The sequence below is a fragment of the Ruditapes philippinarum genome, unplaced genomic scaffold (genome assembly GCF_026571515.1).
Source record: "Ruditapes philippinarum isolate M1 unplaced genomic scaffold, ASM2657151v2 ctg4422_1_1_1_1, whole genome shotgun sequence".
NCBI classification, from domain to species: Eukaryota; Metazoa; Mollusca; class Bivalvia; order Venerida; family Veneridae; genus Ruditapes; species Ruditapes philippinarum.
This window is the reverse complement of record NW_026862434.1, coordinates 29,819-51,736: the sequence shown is the minus strand read 5'-3', so window position 1 is coordinate 51,736 and position 21,918 is coordinate 29,819. Positions and strand designations below refer to the sequence as shown.

Below are 21,918 nucleotides of genomic sequence, written 5' to 3'. Positions count from 1 at the left end.
CATCACTTTATATAGAACCTGGCACCATGGTTTTCACTTTAGCAATATTATGTCGATTTTGGTCTGCATCCCTTCACATGAGCTAAAATATTTCAAGAAAACAAAACTTGAGTAAAAAGTACTTACTATAGCATGCATAGTTTCTAAGAAAGTAAAAAGATTCAAGATTAAAGTAATGATTTCTATGACATTATGAGCGATTTATAATCGATTTTGCAGTATTTTCCCCATATTTCTCCCGCTTTTCTAGCGCAGTAAGGTCTATTTTTTTCATATTTTGACCTCGTTTCAAAAATGGCAATTAACATGTGCTGTTTCTGCTGTTTGAAATGTAAAAATTATCTTTGTTCACTTCACAATATTTTACTTTTTAATACATTTTCAAAATATTTATAAAAAATTAACATGAATTTGGATGCGTGCTGCTTTAATATATCCTTAAACACAAAAAAATGCATTGCGCAATCGAGCAAATCAATTCAAGGGAGTTAACTTTGAAAATTGTATGCGCACCGGTCTCAAATATCGGTCAGTAAGACCGGTGTACACAATCACATGTTTGCTTTATTTATTGAGCGTTTATTCAACCAGTCGTGAACCTTTTTTACGAATATATGATAGCTCAGTGATTTTAAACCAGGATGTAAGCGTTTAACATGCATTAATGTAAATCGACTGTTGTCAAAAAGCGTATTTTTCGGTGACCTAAATATTTGTTTCGGATAGCGTCATTAACATATTTCCACTAACCTAACTGATGGATCCAATAATCGCGCGTCATAAATTATTACTAATAACAATTAAAGACGAGTTTGACACTGAAAGTATCGAATATGCTAGTTTTATAGAACACTTTAAAGGATACGTTCCTCGTGGTCAGCTTGCTGCAAAGAAGGATTTACTAGGTATATTTGATGCATTGGCGTCAAGAGGGCATTTGAGACCGGGGAAATATGATGTTTTAAAAAAGATCAGTGAGGATAGCAGCAACAATAACATAACTAAACTGATTGAAAAAGCAGAAGAAGATATAAGCCTACTTCGTAAAAGTTCAGGTAACTTTATACATGCATTTTTTCTAAAGCGAACAAATTCATGGAAAATAGTAAAACAATTGTACTTGTAGTAAATATACATGACATGAAGCAAGGTTAACTATAGCTTAAGGTCTTCAGTGTACCCGTTTATATACTATGACATTTTACGCCGCATCAGATCAAAACATCAAAACAAAAATTTTAAACAGCGGCTCATAACGTTTTGGAAGCCAGAACTAGGTTAACTATATACAAACATGTTTATCAGTGAGTCAGACGATAGATATCACGCCACTCAAGTACACCGGAATTTATCAAGACACTTGCTTCTATTTAACATAAATACGCTCGAAAAAACATATTAAATTATGTGACCTTGTACGTCGTCTCATTGGGGCTCTATTTCATAGTACTAAAATGCTTAAAATATAAACACGTTGCAACTCGTAGTAGAATAAATTACAGTCTCGCTTATATGGAGGCTATTCGTTGCCAAAATCCAGCCTTGTTGATCTTAGTTAAACAGTTTGTTTACGGACAAAATACAATTGTATTTCTTTGTATGTAAACTCCAATGATGCAATCTTGCATTGAGTTTGCCGATTAAACATTTTAAACATGAATTTCAACAAAATACATTAATTTTGTTAAACGACAAAACATTAACTGTTTTGCTGATAGTAGCAAAACCAAGTGTTCATCTTAACATGCGGAATACTCATTGTTCGTGTATACGCCGACAAAATAGAAGTTACTTTCTTAGCTTTACATTGTCGACCCATCATGATTCGGATCAGCATAATCCAGTTTACACGTTTTTCAAAAGGACATAAAATAAGCTCCGCCCATTTTCCCGCCCTCTACATCATCGTAAATAAACGTAATTACCCGCTCATTTTCGGTATTTACCGTCGGCGACAAGAAGGAAACAAGAACACGCACCGCGGCAGCGGCGTAGTTTCCGTTTACCACACCTTTTAGGTTTTTAGTTATACACCAAACATAAATCATCAAAACTTGCTGCTTGCATGATTGCCATTCTATGTCTTTATACAATCAACATCAGCGGACTTTAAAGGATTATAGGCATATAAGTTTTAAAACGTTGTAGATACCACATTTCTTAGATAAAAAAAAACTAAAAAAAATAATAATAAAACTCACAAGGTTACTTACTGCCTGAGGTAAATATTTTTCAAGGAAGAAAAGACTATTGATAAGACTATATTCAACGCAAAATAAATTTTACTGTGGGATTCCAGTTTGCATAGGAATGAGTACCATTTACAGTTAAGCTGGTACTTTACCACTTTCATATTTTCAAGTCAACATCTGATAGAGATTTTGATACAACTAAATACTGATACAGACCAAATTCTGGCTGTTGTCTTTCCTAGTAGTAGCATTTATACTATTACATTAGTAACCTTAATTCTAGCAAGAAAAAACTTTTAACAATAGTAAAATTAAAACCAAAGTTGTATGTACCCTTTCTTACATAACTTTATTTTTACCATACTGTATAGATATATTTTCCATTTTTCCATTTTGTTTTTAGCTCACCTGAACACGAAGTGGTCAATGTGAGGTATTATAATATAGTGATGGGGCTATGTCCGTCGTCCGTCGTAGTGCATTGTGCGTCGTTCGTCGTCAACAATTGGGTTGTTAACAGTCTAGCAGTCACAGTTTGTATTTGATCATTGTCAAACTTTGTCAGAATGTTTGTCTCAATGAAATACAGATCGAGTTGGAAGATGGGTTATCTCCGGTCAAAAACTAGGTCACAGGAGCTAAAAATAGAAAAAGCTTGTTATCACTCTAGTGGCTGCAGTTTTGATCAAAATATTCATGAAATTTGTCAGGAAGGTTGTTGTTATGATTTCAAAGTCAAGTTCAAAGATGGGTCATCTCCGGTCAAAAACTAGGTCACAGAAGCTAAAAATAGAAAAAGCTTGTTTAAACTTTAGTGGCTGCAGTTTTGATCGAAATATTCGTGAAATTTGTCAGGAAGGTTGTTTTGATGATTTCTAGGTCAAGTTCGAAGAGTGGTTATCTCCGGTCAAAATCTAGGTCACAGAAGCTAAAATAGAAAAAGCTTGTTAACACTCTAGTGGCTGCAGTTTTGATCCCAATATTCTGGAAATTTGTCAGGAAGGTTGTTTTGATGATTTCTAGGTCAAGTTCGAAGATTGATTATCTCCGATAAAAAAACTAGGTCACAGGAGCTAAAATAGAAAAAGCTTGGTGACACTCTAGTGGCTGCAGTTTTGATCCCAATATTCTGGAAATTTATCAGGAAGGTTGTTTTGATGATTTCTAGGTCAAGTTCGAAGATGGGTCATCTACGGTCAAAAAATAGGTCACATGAGCTAAAAAAAGAAAAAGCTTGTTAACACTCTAGTGGCTGCAGTTTTGGTCCAAATATTCTTGAAATTTATCAGGAAGGTTGTTTTGATAATTTCTAGGTCAAGTTCGAAGATGGGTCATCAACGGTCAAAAATTAGGTCACAGGAGCTAAAAATAGAAAAAGCTTGTTAACACTTCAGTGGCTGCAGTTTCGATCAAGATATTCTGGAATTTTGTCAGGAAGGTTGTTTTGATGATTTCTAGGTCAAGTTTCAAGATGGATCATCTCCGGTCAAAAACTAGGTCACAGGAGCTAAAAATAGAAAAAAGCTTGTTAACACTCTAGTGGCTGCAGTTTTGATACAAATATTCTAGAAATTTGTCACGAAGGTTGTTCTGATGATTTCTAGGTCAAGTTCGAAGATGGATCATCTACGGGCAAAAACTAGGTCACAGGAGCTAAAAATAGAAAATGCTTGTTAACACTCTAGTGGCTGCAGTTTTGATACAAATATTCTGGAAATTTGTCAGGAAGGTCGTTTTGATGATTTCTAGGTCAAATTCGAAGATGGATCATCTCCGGTCAAAAACTAGGTCACAGAAGATAAAAATAAAAAGATCTTTTTACACTCTAGTGGCTGCAGTTTTGATCCAAATATCCTGGAAATTTGTCAGGAAGGTTGTTTTGATGATTTCTAGGTCAGGTTTTAATATGGGTCGTCCCTAGTCAAAAAATAGGTCACATTGTCCTAATATGGAAAACCCTTTTAACACACATTTTTGACTCAATCGTCATCAAACTTGGCCAGGATGCTTGTCTAAGACATTGCTTGGATGCGGTTGATGGGTCAGGGGAGCGATCCAGGGCCATCCTGGCCCTCTTGTTTAATAATAATATTTAAAGTGACATAATGCACATATTTTCATAGTCAAGATGAGCTGAATTGACTTTTTATTTCAAAAGATTGACTGTTAAAATGGTGTTTGACCAACAGTTCATTTTGGAAAATTTTACAGATAATATCTACTTAAAATATAAAAAAAACTGCCCCACTCTTTTTATAAACTAATCGTTTCAGATTAAAAGGAATAATGTCAATATAAAAACTTATTTTGAATTTCACCTGTTCACTCACTGAATACCTTGATTGGCATAATGTCACTTAAATGAGTCCAAAGGTATGTATGTTGATTATCAAATTATGTATACCTTGTTTATTTTATCTCTAAGAAAACCATCACTTACAAAACTTAATAAATAGTCTTTGTAGTATTTCATGTACATAAAAATAATTCTCTGCTTTTGATCAGATAGACACCAGCTATTGACAGCATGTATACACAGATTTAGAGCTGTCACTTATTCAGAACAGTGCATAAAAGAAGACCTTAACCTACGCCAGCTTACATATATTTAATAATAAAAGGCTATATCACATCCTTTGACTCAAAATACCATCCCAATGGAGGTAAACAGAGATGCTAGGATACACTGAATATTTATTTCAACATTAAAATGGGACAAATTCACAAGTTTTTGGTACTATTTGCTGAAGCGTACAAGTACTACTGTGTATCGTTTGAAGGCACACAAACCCTATTGCTGACTACAAGTAGTGGTGTGTGTCATTATATAAGGGAAACAGTCCCTGATGTTAATTCACTAACTTTAGTTTTTGCATGTATAATTATGCTCATTATCAGTATAAACGTTGTTGCATTGTTACATTATACATTTATCTTAACCAATTTTGCATTACTTGAATATCCTGTACTAGAATACGTTTTAACAAAATTAGAGGATGTTCAAAGTCAACTGTAATGTAGTTGATGTATGTGAACATTATAACAGTTTCTATATACTAGTACATGTAATTTGAACTATTTTTATACCAGTAAGAGTTACCTCTCTTTATATTATTCTTTCGTAATAATTGGCTCCGCCTAATAATATTCGTCTATTTCCGTGATAATTCCATATATGGAAGTTGCAAAATCGTTTACAAATGTTAATCGCGTTAGAATGTAAAAGGAAAGTGTGGTGTTGTCAACCTGAGTGTGTCAAGTTTATGCAGCTACATTCTCAACGTCATGATGCATAGCATTTAACGTATTGTGTACGTTCTGTCGTTTACATTTCTACGTGTCGCAAATTTGAAGTTATACATTTATAAATACAGTTTGCAATTAATCTAAGTTGCATGTTTACAGCTTCCATTTTTTAAATCGAGATATACCAGTGCAGTATGTAACTCGGATCGACAATTAGATTTTTACTTATCTGTTTAGTGGAACCAAAGTATGCATTGTCAAGTTTCAAAGGCTGGATTTTTGGCAACGAATAGCCTCCTTACACTTAAATTATAAACACGTTGCAACTCGTAGTAGAATCTACAATTAGTTAGACTATTTATGAGCTTGTTTAACCAATAAAAGTTTAATCTTTTTTACACATATTCATTTATAATGGATCCCCGGATTGTGCAATGAAAGGGTTTGAAATCTCTCAAGAATGCCCTTCCTGGAACTAACAAGAACCAGTGTATTATGGGGAAAATTAACAATAGTTATGTAAAATTCATTTTTCATTACTCATTTCTCATATATTATAGATAATAATGGTCAGCAGGGCTCAAGCACCGGACCACCTAGGTCAAGACCGACAGGACGAGATGCTACAAACGGTACGGTATAAGACATTCATGCTGTCATTAGTATGCTTAATCATTAAAGTTTAATTTAGCACCTAAAACACACTTTTTTACGATGAAAATTACCATTTTTGGCGAGAGTTTTTTCACACAGTACAATCAAATGGGCAGACAGCAGTTCAAGCGTCGACAGCTGTAATACTATATACAGGTCGGCGAAGAAAACACAATTGACGGACGATAAGTATTCATCTATATTTAACATATCCAACTGTGTTCGAGTTAATCAATGTTATGGGTTTATAGTCAACATCCAATGAAGCATGCTAACTAATTTCTGGCCCTGTGCAAGCTTTACTTCACGTGAATTTTGACTGAAAATAACCACACTATCCGATGAAATGCGGCATTTTTATTTTTAAGTCACAAAAACTTACATTTTCTCATTATAATAAATCCTGTTATCATACGTGTCGTAAACGTAAACATTTCGTCATTAAATATTCCAAACCATACCGTTAAAAATGCCTTTCTCTTAAAGTTATAAGGTATTTAAGTTCGAGTGTCATCAAAATTTAAGTAACGTCATCAGCCGTTCGCCTCTTTTTAATGATAAAATTGACAACCATTCATCACCAGGAATGAATAACGCTGAAAGCCGTTCAAGGGAACAATTTTCAGCGCTTTTGTGCTACAGTAACTAGGAAAGATTGTTCATTTAAAATATTAATCTATTCATGATAATTTCTAATAGACCTCATGCTTACGAAATCCATCTAATCTTCAATAATTTCTAAATTTTCCACCATAATAAAATATTTATTTTACAGCTTCAAGTATGATTATAAGTTAGTAAGTTAATTAGTCATTAAGTAAGTAAGTTAATTAGTTAGTTCAGTCTTATAAATGAAGGCATCCATTAATTGTTATTATAAATAATGGCATACAGAAGACATGTTCCATGCAATGAATGGCTGTGTAACCCGAGATGTCTTGTTTGTGCGTGTGGACATGTCCGCTATATGCCATTATTTATAATAGCACTTGATGGATGCCTTCATTTTTAAGACTGAATATTTGAATTAAGCGTTAAAGTTGCCTTTACCTAATTTGAATTAAACATTTCAGAAACATATTTATAGATCTTGCTACCTTTTTCATATTGAAATACAGTGCGGTAAATGGAGATAAAAGGTCTCTCAGCTAAGATACAACAAATAAAAGCCCGTCAAGAGAACTCAGGAACACACTAACTAACCAACCAACCAACCAACCAACCAACCAACTAACTAACTAACTAACTAACTAACTAACTAATTAACTTACTTACTAACTAACTAACTAACTAACTAACTAATAATCATACTTAAATTGATTTACATACTGTGAAATAAATATTTTATTATGGTGGAAAATATAGAAATTATTGAAGAGTAGATGTATTTCGTAAGCATTAGGTCAATTAGAAAGTATCATGAATAAAGTAACATATTAAATGAACAAAGATGTTTTACTCTTTCTTAGTTACTGTAGAACAAAAGCGCTGAAAATTGTTCCCTTGAATGGCTTTCAGCGCAATTCATTCTAGGTGATGAATGGTTGTCGATGTTGATTTACTCGAGCACAGTTGGATATGTTAAATTTAGATGAATACTTACCGTCCGTCAATCGTGTTTTCTGCGCCGACATGTATATAGTGATACAGCTGTCGACGCTTGAACTGCTGTCTGCCCATTTGATTGTACGGTGTGTTTTTGCAGTATGTACACTAGTTTTCCGACGAACTCCGTAACAGTTATCACAAGAACTCCTTGACAAATTATCATTAGAACTTCATACCTCGTTTAACACTTCCTCCCCCGGGTTTTTTTTTAGCAAAATCGTTTGTTCATAAACAAAGGTTTTAGTTGTCAGTTTAAAGTAATGGATATACACATGTACAATGACAAAATACATTTGTTTATGGTCCGATGTTTTTTGGTAGAGTAATGCCCTTTGATGAAATTTTCAGTTTCCGTTCATTATCTCCCCAACAGTATTACACATTTGCCTAAAATTTGACATTTAAATACGTCAAAGGAATGCACAGGTCAAGTTCGAATTTGGTTATGGTTCGATGATTTTTGGCAGAGTAATGCCCCTTTCACCTTGAAAATAATATGAAATTTTCAGTTTCCGTTCATTATCTCCCCAATGTTATTACACCTTCAACTCAAACTTGACATATGGATACGTCAAAGGAATGCGCAGGTCAAGTTTGAATTTGGTCATGGTTCGATGATTTTTGGCAGTGTTATGCCCCTTTCACTTTAAAAATAATATGAAATTTTCAGTATCCGTTCATTATCTCCCCAAGGGCATTACACATGCAGCTCAAATTTGACACATTGATATGCCAAAGGAATGCGCTGGTCAAGTTCGAATTTGGTCATATTTCGATGATTTTTGGCAGTTATGCCCCTTTCACTTTGAAGAAAAAAAGAAATTTTCAGTATCCGTTCATTTTCTCCCCAACGGTATTACACATTCAACTTAAATTTGACATATGGATACGTCAAACGTATGCGCAGGTCGAGTTTGTTTGGTCATAGTTCGATGATTTTAATGCCCCTTTCACTTTGAAAATAATATGAAATTTTCAGTTTCCGTTCATTTTCTCTCAAACAGGTGTACATATTCAACTCAAATTTAAAATATGGATATGCCATAAGAATACACTGGTCAACTTCGAATTTGGTCATCGTTTGATGATAGCTGACAGAGTTATCCCTCTTGAACTTTGAAAAAAAAATCAGAAATTTTTAGTTTCCGTTCATCATGTTCATTATCTCCTCATTGGTTATACACATTAAACATTAATTTGACCTATTGATATATCTTAGGAATAAACAGTTCAAGTTTGAATTTGGTCGTGGTTCAATGATTTTGGACAAAGTCATCTCTCTTGAACGTTGGAAAATTTTTGAATTTTCAGTTTCAGCACTCATATTTTTTGTGGAAGTGTAAAACTATGTAGTCATTATCTCGGCTTCAAATATGCAATATGCAATTTTCAAAAGGTTAACACCGAATACTGTCAGTGCCTTTGTTAGCTCACCAGAGCCGAAGGCTCAGGGTGAGCTATTAGTATCAAAGAGGGATGCTCCGGCGTCCGTCGTCAGTTGTCATGCGTCAACAATCGTCTTTGAAACTACTAAGCAGATTTACTTCAAATTTGGTCTATAGCACCCTAGTGACAGTCACATTTGAATTTGCTCATGTCATTCCAATTGACCCCCTTTTTGGGGTCAGCAGAGCTAAAAATAGAAAAACCTTTAAACTTCTTCTTCTACAGAACTAATGGATGGATGATCACCAACTTTTGTCTGTAGCATTCTTGGGTAGTCCTTTATCAAGTTTGCTCATATTAATTTGATTGGCTCCTTTTAGGGGTCTCTAGGGCTAAAAATAGAAAAACCTTTAAACATATTCTTCTACAGAACTAATGGATGGATGATCACCAAACTTTGTCTGTAGCATTCTTGGGTAGTCTTTTATTAAGTTTGCTCATATGAATTTGATTGGCTCCTTTTAGGGGCTGCAAAAACTAAAAATAGAAAAACCTTTAAGCATCTATTTCTAGAGAACTAATTGATGGATGACCACCAAACTTTGTCTGTAGCATTTTTGGGTGGTCTGTTATCAAGTTTGCTAATATATTTTTGATTGGCTCCTTTTAAGGGTCTCTTGAGCTAAACATAGAAAAACATTTAAACTCTTCTCCTACAGAGCTAATTGATGGATGATCACCAAACTTTGTCTCTAGCATTCTTGGGAAGTGTTTTATTAAGTTTGCTCATATTATTTTGATTGGCCCCTTTTAGGGGTCTCTAGGGCATAAAATAGCAAAACCTTTAACATCTTTTCCTACAGAACTAATTGATGGATGATCACCAAACTTTGTCTGTAGCATTCATGGGTAGTGTTTTATCAAGTTTGCTCATATTAATTTGATTGGCCCTTTTTGGGGGCCACAAAAGCTAAAAAAAGAAATACCTGTAAATTTCTATTTCTACAGAACTAATTGATGGATGATTGTCTGTAGCATTCTCATGTAGTCTTTTATCAAGTTTGCTAATATTATAATGATTGGCCCCATTTAGCGGCCGCAAAAGCTAAAAATAGAAAAAACCTTTAAATGTCTTTTTCTAGAGAACTAATGGATGGATGATCACCAATTCTAGAGAACTAATGGATGGATGATCACCAAACTTTGTGTGAAGCATTGATGAGTAGACTTTTAACAAGTTTGCTCATATTATTTTGATTGGCCCCTTTTAGGGGCCGCTAAAATTTAAAATAGATATACATTTAAACGTCTATTGATACAGAACTAATTGATGGATGATCTCCAAACTTTGTCTGTAGCAGGATGATCTCCAAACTTTGTCTGTAGCATTCTTATGTAGTCTTTTGTTAAGTTTGCTCATATTAATTTGATTAGCCCCTTTTAAGTGCCGCTAAAATTAAATATAGAAATACGTTCAAACACCTTCCCCAACAGAACTTATTAATGGACGATCACCAAACTTTGTAGCATTTTGGTTATCTTTCATCAAGTTTGCTCTTTTTAATTTAATTGACCCCTTTAAGGGGACGCTAAAGCTAAAAATAGAAAAATCTTTAAACATCTTCTACATCAGAACCAATAGACATACCAACACTAAAAAGCAGTTGTTTCTCATGTGAGCGACTCAGGGCCATCATGGCCCTCTTGTATAAAAATGGCTTGTATTTACAAACAAAAGTTTAAAGGGCATTGAACTTAAAATGAAAAAGAAATAGTTTGTGCAAACAAATTTCAAATTTGGAACTAAATATTGTAACATCTGAAATTTTGGCCGCATGCGGGGACATCTATGGTGTGACGACACATTTCTAGTTAGAAAATGTTTTTTTTTTTTAAATCTTCTAAAAAAAAGACGTATTTAGGTAGTTCTATGGTTTTAGTTCGAGATTTATTATTAAGTGTAAGTTCCTGTCGAGGTCTCAAGAATTAATGATTTTACATTTTTATGTTTACAGATGGATCATCATCCAAACGTGCTCGACCAGGTTTGATAATTCAATATCAATAATACATTAGTACCTTATATTATTAGTACCTTATTTGTCGTATATTTGCTCCAAACAAAAATAAATGCTTGTCACATGTTTAGGGGTTAAAGTAATTACTGACAAACCAAACGAAAAATAAAACAATAAATCCATACAATCATCATATTCACATATTCGTATGCTAGCGTTTTTATCATAGAACGCAAATTAAATTAAAATGTTCCCTACGCGTTCTGGTAGTTTTTAAACAATTATTCTTTTGCATTTCCTTGCTTTTTATGTACCAAAAAGGGAAAATACATTGTATGACGTATCTGTGCTTGATCGGAAGACCAGACGTTGCTATATAAAGGGTTTTATTTCTTGCAATGATCTCCTATTTCACTTTCACCTAGATAGATAAACCTTTGCATGACCTTTTTATGCTCCCCAAAGGGAGAGCATACAGTCGCCGCTTTTTCCGCCTGTCCGTCTGCCCTTCTGTCCGTCCGTTGTCTTATCTGGAGCATAACTTGAAAACCATTTGAGATAATTTGTTTAAACTTCACACATTGGTAGAGAGCACTGAGGCGAAGTGTAGTGTCTCAAGGAACCATATCTTGCACCGTTTTTGAATTATCTCCCCTTTAAGAAAAATCTTAAACGATATCAACATGAAACGTTTTAGGTAGATATATCTTAATGGGGTAGATGTGCAGTGCACAAGAAACGTTACTCTGCCTTGGCTAATTTGGAGTTATTGCCCTTTGTTCATTTTTAAAATTTTAAACTTTTTCCGATACATAACTCGGAAACCATAAGAGGAATCAACAAGAATCTTAGAAGGTAGATAGAACCTTATTTATAAGAAGTCCAATGAAAAGAATAGTAACTCTGCCTTGCCTAATTCTGGAACTATCGCATTTTGAACTTTGTCCAGGGACATAACTCTGAAACTACAAGAGGTGTACTTTCCTGTGTCAAAAACCTATTTGTGGAGCATCACCCGGTTCACACCAGGCTCTTGTTAATTTATTTGCTTAATACTCAATATGGTATGAACTTATTTTGATTGCTCTATATAAGGTATATTACATATATCTTTTCACATTTTAAAATGATTTTTGATAATGACGTTTTTCTAAATACATTTCTAAATACACATTCTATAAGACAGGTCCCAAAACACGGCTAAATTAAAAAAAGTTTCCGACTCTGTTTCATTGAGTCTGTTCATTAATAAAGTTTAAAATTCTATTTTTTAAAATAAAAAAATTCACAATAAAATTGTCTGTTTTAGACTTAAACCAATTAGCCGAAGACTCCAACATTGATAATGACCAGGCCTCAGAAGAGTACGACTCTCTTGCACTTCCAGACTTTCATGTGATTACGGACTATCTTAATGCATTAAAAAATGGTAAAGAAGAAGACACAACAATAAGACTTATGATAATTGGATGCTTCGATCAAGGTAAAACCACGCTAGCCAGAAGGTTAATGTCGCATGACTTAGATGGAGTAGAAAGTACAAATGGCATAGATATTTATAACGTTACATGCCAACAGGATGAAAATGTATGGAACAGTGTAACCGAAGAAGATTCTTATGGACATAGTATGAAAAGACTGGCTCTGATAAGTATGACACAAACTGACGATTCAGAAATTGAAAATACTGACAATGAATTAGATGATGCAATTTCCACACCCACTCCTGGTTTTAAACCATTTTTGGCACGGTATGGGAGTTCATCAATTCCTTCAGGAGATTTCATGAAATTACCTCCAAGGCCAAACGACGACAGTCTATCACTTTTCCAGCAATTTAAACAAGAAATTAATAAAAGCAACACTATTGTGAAGACACAAAATATGTCCCTTTGGGATTTTGGTGGCCAATTTGTTTTTTACGCTACTCACCAGTTGTTTCATTCGAGAAATGCAGTTTATTTATTGGTATTTGATCTTCATAAAGACATTAACTCACCAGTTATTGATGAAGACTATCCAGGCGGTACGCATCCAGTTGTGAAGTCAATGAAAGATTACATCGAATTTTGGGTCACTTCAGTACACTCATATGTCGGCAACAAAGAGTGTACTCAACCACAAATTATTTTAGTTGGAACGCATAAAGATGAGCTCGAAGATGAAGAGAAAGCTGAAGACTATTTTGAATGTATCAGAGAAATGTTTGATGGTCGTCAAATAAGACATCATATATACCCTGAATGTTTTGCTATAGCAGGCAAAGATCTAACAGATGGTAAAGTTAATCGCCTTCGGGAAACAATTGTAGATATAGGGAGAAAGAAAAAGGAAATGCTACCTGCCAGCTGGCTGCTTCTTGAGTATGTATTACGGCAAAGACAAAATATTATAAAATTTGAGGAGGTGATGACATTGAATGAAGAGTCCGGGTCTCCGATTGGTTCAAAACATGAAATGAAATCATTTCTGAAATTCCATCATGCCAGAGGAACATTTATTTACTTTGATGAAGGCGAATTGGCTGAATTTGTTGTCCTGAAGCCTTCGTTCATAGTTGATGCTTTCAAATGCATCCTCACATCTGGTAAGTTTTGCAGAAAGGACACAGCTCTGCGACCTTTGTGGCAAAAGCTTACAACAAGGGCTATTTTAGACCCGGGTCTTTTGCAGTCTGTCTGGAGTAATGATGGCAATAAGGATTTCATTCAGTTTAAAGATGTTCTTCTGGCTATTTTGAAAAGACATAAGATCATTTCTGAGGCACTAAAGTTTAATGATAACACTGCGGAGTTGTCATCACTTGGCTACTACATAGTTCCTAGTTTCTTGAGAAAGGCGAAACAAGATGAAATAGAGACTTTCATTGGGAAAAGGCGTACCACCACAGTTTCACTAGTTTATATATTTGACAATGAAGCAGTTGTTACAACAGTATTTCAAAGAATTACAGGTGCAGCGGTTGGAAGCTGGTCAGTCCTTGAACTGAATGGAAGTAGTTTGCTTTTTGAAAATGCAGGTGTGTACAGGATTAATCAGAGGCATGCAGGTGTGATAACATATGCTGAAGATAAGTTAGAATTGTTGGTAGCTCCTATGTGCATCGAAGAAAACATACAAGCTGAAGTCGCCGATTTCTTTCGAAGATTTGTTGAAAACGTGATACAAAATGAATTTGTAAAGCTTCGGAGTGCTGAAGAAATTGATCAAATACCATTTAAAGTATCGGTTAGATGCCAACACTCTCTACATAATTGTAAGGGAAGCAAAGCATTTTATGATTTAGAAAATTTGAAGGAGCAGTCAGAGAAAAGAGTATGTTGTCCAGACAATGTCGCTCATGAAAGTATTGACATTGACCACATCTTACATGAATGGTATGGGCAAAATATAGTTGTTACATATGTACCAAAACGTACACTCACAAGACAAGAACATGCAGTACTGTCCACTGCTATTGGATCTGAATGGAGGATTCTTGGATCACTGCTAGGAGTCAATGAAATAACTCTGCAACAGATAGAACTTGACCACCAAACAACGTCTATGAGGATTTATGAGATGCTTGGATCGTGGGAAAAAGAAAAGGAGGAGAAGGCTACTTTGGATGTTTTTGTAAAAGAAATTAACAAACTTCCACCTAACACAGTCAGAATGGATGTGATAAGAAATCTGATAAATAATATTTACAAATAAAAGACATGTTTCTGCTTGAAAATCAAACTAAACATTTGCTCTTATGTATTGGACTGCTATGTGTTTTTTATGTATGTCACCAAGGTCGATCAAAAACTTTTCAAATTTGTATGTTTCTTGAATTGACAGTTGTTGACACATGGATTTACATATGAATACAATGATACTGGATGAAATGATTTAATAATAAGTATACAAAGTAAAATCTTTCAAAAAGTGTCCTTGTAAAATTTTGTTTTCATACTGACTAGCTAGCTATGTTTGTTATAGACTTATTGGACCGATTTTGGCTCTTTACATTAGATACATATGATCATGAACAAAGTTGGTTAATTTATTAAAACAACTATCAAGCTTCAATTAGCTTACACAAACAAATAATTCTTGAAATCAGTAGATTGTTTATTAAATTGAAAATGTCAGAAAAAGAACGGCCATAAAACATTTGCATGTGAAAAGCATATCGCTCAACTACATACATGAACAATCAAGAGCATAAATAATTACGGTCTTTTACTTTCTAGTACATAAAACTTGTTTAGCGCGGAGGAAGGTAGTCTAGTACTGGTGTTACTCTCCAGGAACGATGGTTAGGAAACTACCCTTTGTGTCAAAAATATCCTCTTATTTTGATGAACTTCGTATGTTCACACTAACGACAATATGAGCCGCGTCACGACAAAACCAACATAATGCGTTTGCGACCAGCATGGATCCAGACTAGCCTGCGCACCTGCGCAGTCTGATCAGGATCCATGCTGTTCGCTATCAGTTTACTACTTGTAATAGAGTTGGTAAGCGAACAGAATGGATCCTGATCAGACTGCGCGATGCGCAGGCTGGTCTGGATCCATGCTGGTCGCAAACCCACTATGTTGGTTTTGTCATGACGCAGCTCATATTGTTTTCACAAAATGTTCATATAAATTGACGACGATACAGTTGTATGCTACAGTGACAATTGAATATCCTATTAACTGCCGAAGTTCCGTCATTTATTTTTAAATAAACATGATTAAACGTAAATAAATAAGTTATAAGTCTTTCAATAAACAAATCAAACACGAACAAATAGTTGAACTTGAGTTGAACAATCGACGTCCTGTAAATATAAACTAGCTGGATAACTTGTTCACATGAAAGAGTCCAAAGCTTCTGTCGGAATTCGAACCAACATCGATGAGGGGCAAGTGGTTTGAAGTTAACAACCATCAACACTCTGCCACTGACGCCTCTTAATGAAGATATAATTACACGAAAAAGTGTATCGTTTGACATAATACATGTAAATTCATTGTTCTCAATTTTCTATCAAATATATTTGAGCCGCGTCACGACAAAACCAACATAGTGCGTTTGCGACCAGCATGGCTCCAAACCAGCCTGCGCATCCGCGCAGTCTGATCAGGTTCCATGCTGTTCGCTTACAAACTCTAACAAGTAGAGAAACCGATTGCGAACAGCATGGATCTTGACCAGACTGCGCGGAAGCGCAGACTGGTCTTGATCCATGCATGCTGGTCGCAAACCCATTTTGTTGGTTTTGTCGTGACGCAGCTCATTTTAAGGTCTTCGAAAGAACCATTTACAAATGTTGTTGATTCCTTTTTCTAATCCCGTGGCTATTTTGTTATACAATTTACATATGAATAGTAATAACTCTTAATAATATTACCCATTTTCCTTATTTATTTGTCCACTTGGTATCAATAAAATGAGCTTCCAAAAACAAGGTGACTCACTGGTATGGTTGTTGTGAGACCGTACAGTGATCACTGTAAAACCATGCTATGGGATGTTTCGTGGAAATGCAATATCTAAGCTTTTGATCTAGCATTTTTAAAAAGAAGTGCTGGTATCTTGTTTTACTCAGTATTGTAATGATAACCAACGTTTTCATGAAATTACGATATATTTGAACAAACAAACAACAACAGCAATAACAATGATATTATTTATTACTTCAATACATTTTACCTAAGAAACAAAATGAAATATGATGCATATTATGTATAATCTAAATTCAATAGAAAACAATAAGGTCTTCATGATTATGTAAATCATAAATATATCAATATTGAATAATGCATAGATAAATGTTTATTAAACACTGGACATTTTATAGTGTGATGTTAACTATGAAACATGTGAATCTGTCATCATGACAAAACCAACATAATGGGTCTGCGCAGTCTGATTAGGATCCATGCTGTTCGCTTACAAAGTCTATAACAAGTAGGAAAACTGATAGCGAACAGTATGGATCCTAATCAGACTGCGCGGATGCGCAGTCTGGTCGGGATCCATGCTGGTCGCAAACACATTATGTTGGTTTTGTCATAACGCGGCTCGTATGTATATCTGTCATAATGATGATCAAAAACAGAAAATCATTAATTTTATAAATAACAAGTTAAGTATCAAAATTTGCTATGAACAAATTAGTATAAAAGAATTGTAATATATACAAAAATGTACATGTAGTTTACATATCAACATATTATATACATAAAATCCGGAAAAGGGATACCCTTCGGAAGCACTGAAAAAAAAACAAAATGTATGAAATTGCAGACTGTTCATTGAGTCACTTCATGGGAGATAATGTATAAGTGCAGTGCACCTTTTAAAAGCGGTATTCATATTAACACTTATTATTATAGTGCCGAAATCAAATATCCCGAAGGAGCAGTAAAGTATAAAAAGTCCATAAAACACTGGACTTGTCAGTCTTATTCTTAACCCCAGTTAAAAAGCTCTGTGTGAAGAGCTTGCCTTTAAAGTATTGTAGTCAATGTATCTTCGGTTGCCTTAATTGTAGGTGACAGTCCTAGGATCGGTAACATTTCTGTGTCTTTCCTACAACAATTCTTTTTCCTTAAAAATGGTTTAATCTAGATTCAAATTTATCATATATCCATGAGCTCGAAAGTCATAATTGCTCTTTATTGAAGACATATATCATAAAGTCTAAAAAATACATAATGAATTATTATAACGGTACTTATATATTTCTCAAATACATTTTTATTTATTTTTATTTATTTTTATTGATTATTATTATTGTTATTACCATTATCATTTGAGAATTTCAAAAGGATCTCCCGAAGATCATTTTTGAGTATTTTTTAATTTGTTGCTAGTTTCATACATTAACTTAAACTTTAAAATATTGCTTTACAAAGTTTTCTTCTTATGCGAAAATAATTTAGAATTTTAACAAGAAATCACGATCAAATAATTCAATATTTCTAACCCAATTTTCTCTTGACGCTGAATCTTAAAATTATGCATTTACCCAGTCGTGGATAAAAAATATTTTACACAATGACAGAATCATGAACATTGCAGAACAGATACTTTATTAAGATTTGTACAATGCACATCATCTATAAAACAATAATATTTACAAACATTACGTCAATATAATGGTTATAACAATCATGACATTTTTTTTTCAAAATTCATAATCTATTAACAAGAACAAATAATTAATCAATGTATATACTACGAAATGAGAAGACATACGAAAAGGTGAATGAGCAATTATTTATAATTTTTAACGCTCAACATTTAACAGTGTGTTTCTCAAAGCAAGTGCTTCTTTAACAAATTCGGATAACTGAACTAATTCATATTTACTATTTGTCTTCAAAAATTTATAAACTGTCGGGCGTCTGACATACTTCATGTATTTTTTTCATTAGTCTGCAAAACAACAGCATATACAAATGAAATGAAATTCATCTTCAATGTCTGAGGTATTACAGCATAAACATTACCTTTCTTCTCTTTCTATTTCTAGAATATCTGCCAGTTTGTACTCTCAAAGACAAACTACTCATTCTTTATCTACAGAAATAAAATCTAAAACATCTTACTTATGACCTTCCTTTACGAAATCCCAACTGAGCTTCCGAAATAGTGTTATGTTCGTTACAAAATTTCTCAATTCGATTATTTATAACAGTAGTAAACAATTTTGACATACAACTAACAAGAGTAATACCTCTTCTCTACAATTATTAACGTCATCGTGACAACCTTTTTTTGTGTTAAGGGATTATAATACCCTCTGTCTATTTCTCGAGGAAATAACCCGAATCTAAAATACATGTACCATTAAATAAATCAAAGATATGAGCCGATGAAATATCTATACTTTCAATAAAATACTCGTTTAGTAAACAGTCGCATTGTTACGCTTTAGTGATTTTACAGCAGTTAAAATTTCACAAACTGTAATTGGCTGATCTAATTCTGGAAAAATTTCATTTGACTTCAAAAACTCATTTTTCTCGCAAAACCGATTAGCCTTCTAATTGCAACAAGCAAATAAGTCGTTACTTATATTAGAAAAATATTCTTTAAAATGTTCCACTGTTTTTGTTTTTTTTCCAAAATTGTTTAATGTCTTTTTAAAATATTTCCAAAAATCTCTAAGTTTACCTTTCTTTAAATTTTCTATCTCAGACATTTTCATTCTGTAATGTAAATTTTTCTTTTTTCTAACAATACTTTCATAAAATGACTTATTTTCACACAACCTAATTCTAAAATAATATGTTTTTGAAATATTAAACAACCTTAAAGATTCTACATGTTACGTGCATTTTGACATTGTATATCAAACCAATGCTAAACTTTTTTCTTCAAAATAATCATGGCATTTTATTATTGACTGAAAATTCTAATTTGTTAAAAGGAACAAAATTAACTTGCCAAATTTTAAGTTAAATAGAAAACATTAACGCAAGACCTTGACACTGAACCCAGTAAGAGGAACACAAAATGTATCAAAGACGTCAGTTAATGTATATCGGCTGTATCAAAGGTAAAAAACATCTGTTCTAGCACTGGTAACACTGACCTTGTGACACATAACCCCGACAAATGTACGAGAACCACCAAAGTTCTTTTCCTATTAGATATATGAACTACATCCGTAAATAAAGCAAAAGTGTGAAAATCGATTTTTGGCATCAGCTACTCTAACTATAAAACCAGTTTCCTCTAAACTCTACCTAAATTCAGAAGATTTTCAAAGATATGTATGTACAAAAAATGAAATCAGTCAATACACAAAGATTTTACAGCATTTTGAAAAGTGTAAATTCATTTTAGCACCAGTGCCCTTCACCAATTACCCCTAACTCCACCAAAAGTTAAATGACAACCCACATTTGTTCATATTACAAATAAATTTTAAAAAATCCGACCAATCCCGACCCTCCTTTTTATGTACCCTTAAAACACAGAATTTCGTCATAATTGCTTAAAGTATTCCACCATCAACATGAGAGGTTGTCCTTCACACTAGGCTCTGATACTTTCAAAAACTATATAAGCGCTTTAGTGTATAAACATAAAAGTAGTAAACGATATTTTTGTTTTCAATATCTCTTTGATCTTCAGAATATACTCTAATCTGTTATTGTCAGAGAAAGCAAAATGGACATTTCAGAAACGTGTTCATTAGAATTTGCAAACAATGTCTTTCAGTGAATGAAGTTGATTTGCTAAAAATAATTTAAACTAAAAATAATTTAAACTCTAATAAAATAATAAACTCATTACACACAATTTCTGATTATATGAAAATGAATAATGATAGTATACATCGCTTTTGCTTTATATACCTTTTGATCAATAATAAATATTGCCTTCCTTTATTTCCTTGTCTGTTTCTATCATTTCCTTATATGTATCACTAAAGTAGTTATCCCGTCCGTGTTTTGCCTTTTGCCCTGTCCTGTATTTGTTTTGGGTCCTGCTGGGCTCCTTGTTGGTGGTCCTGTGTTGCTGGATCGTTTGGGAGTTGCATACATTGAACGTCACAGCCCCCCCCCCCCCCCCTTGAGAGATCTGATCCTTTATATTTTGTGTTTATGTACAGTTACTAAGTTTATGAAGTCGATGACCAACGTTAATTATGGATTTTTTTTATCCATCTCCATGTTAGTATTGAATAAGTATATTCCTGATAAAATTGCCTTTAAGATTTTAAAACTGACAGGAATATCCTCTGTTCTGTTCAAGTGCCAGTGCCTTTAATTGTTCTGAAAAAGAACGCGTAATTCCCATCTTGATAGATACCGTCATAAATCACCGTGAAATTCTTCTCCGATGTTTTCACATGATTTTTTATCTCTTCAAATGTAGCTTCCGGTTTTATCTCACATCCTCTCATATATACTGCCACTGGACGTGCAAGCTTGTTTACGTCAGAAATGAGATTCTGTAAAACTGCACAAGACATTTTCATCTTCATCAAATAAACAAGTTCAATATTGCCCATGTGAGGTGACAGTGTTATTGTTCTCTCACCTAGATCAATCCTGGACATCCAAACTTCTTTCACATTCAGTAGCAATGGTATTGTTTGAAGCAATGCTTCTATGGCACTGGACGATGCAATATGGCCACACCAAAAAGATTGTAGTTTACTGGCTGTTGCGAGCTGATTCAGATAAGAAGACAGAACACAAGTTTCATGTATTTCACCTACATAACATTCATCTAACGCCACTATATTTATTTTTAATTGCGATAAAGGTATTTTGCTCAATGCTAAACATCTAAGATTTGAATGTCCAGCGAGGTCCATGATGAGTCCGCGACAAGAAGACTTGTGATCCATACAGTACAACCCAAACAGTCTTATATCTTTCATAGATTTCTTTCTGGCGAGGAAATCAAAAAATGTCTTCATTACCTCGTGAGACATAGTGAAGTTGTCTATATATAAACAGTCCAGATTTTGTAATTTGACCAGTATGTCATTCATCTTTGTAGACAGAACATAACCTTTGGAAAAAAACTTCGATTTTCTCCATTTACGTGATATCAATGATAAACACTTTAAAGAGCCTAAAACTATTTTCATCATCTCCTCTTCTACAATTTCACCTTTATACCATAATTTCTCAATTTTTTGGATGTCAGGGATTGCAAACATTTCGATAATGTTTTGTAAGCTACAAATGCCTCTGTTTTCTATACTTATTGATTTAATGTTTCCTTTATTTTGATGACACAAATTATTTAATCGTTTGACGTATTTTTCTTCTCGACAGTTTTCACTTATAAAGACATCTTGTAAACACAGTTTGAAGTCT

The 21,918-nt window shown here is 33.8% G+C and overlaps 1 protein-coding gene across 2 annotated transcripts; it reads left to right on the top strand.

Moving 5' to 3' along the window:
* The first annotated feature begins 509 nt into the window (after nt 1–509).
* On the top strand, nt 510–15,194 carry LOC132719068 (uncharacterized). 2 transcript variants are annotated; one of them, XM_060702807.1, is made up of 4 exons: nt 510–1,055; nt 5,999–6,070; nt 11,102–11,131; nt 12,414–15,194. In XM_060702807.1, the coding sequence occupies exons 1-4, from the start codon at nt 758–760 to the stop codon at nt 14,798–14,800; spliced, it is 2,787 nt and encodes a 928-aa protein (XP_060558790.1). In that variant the 5' UTR covers nt 510–757; the 3' UTR covers nt 14,801–15,194. The 2 variants fall into 2 exon arrangements, with proteins under 2 accessions (XP_060558790.1, XP_060558791.1); XM_060702808.1 differs by lacking the exon at nt 11,102–11,131.
* Nucleotides 15,195–21,918: the final 6,724 nt, after the last annotated feature.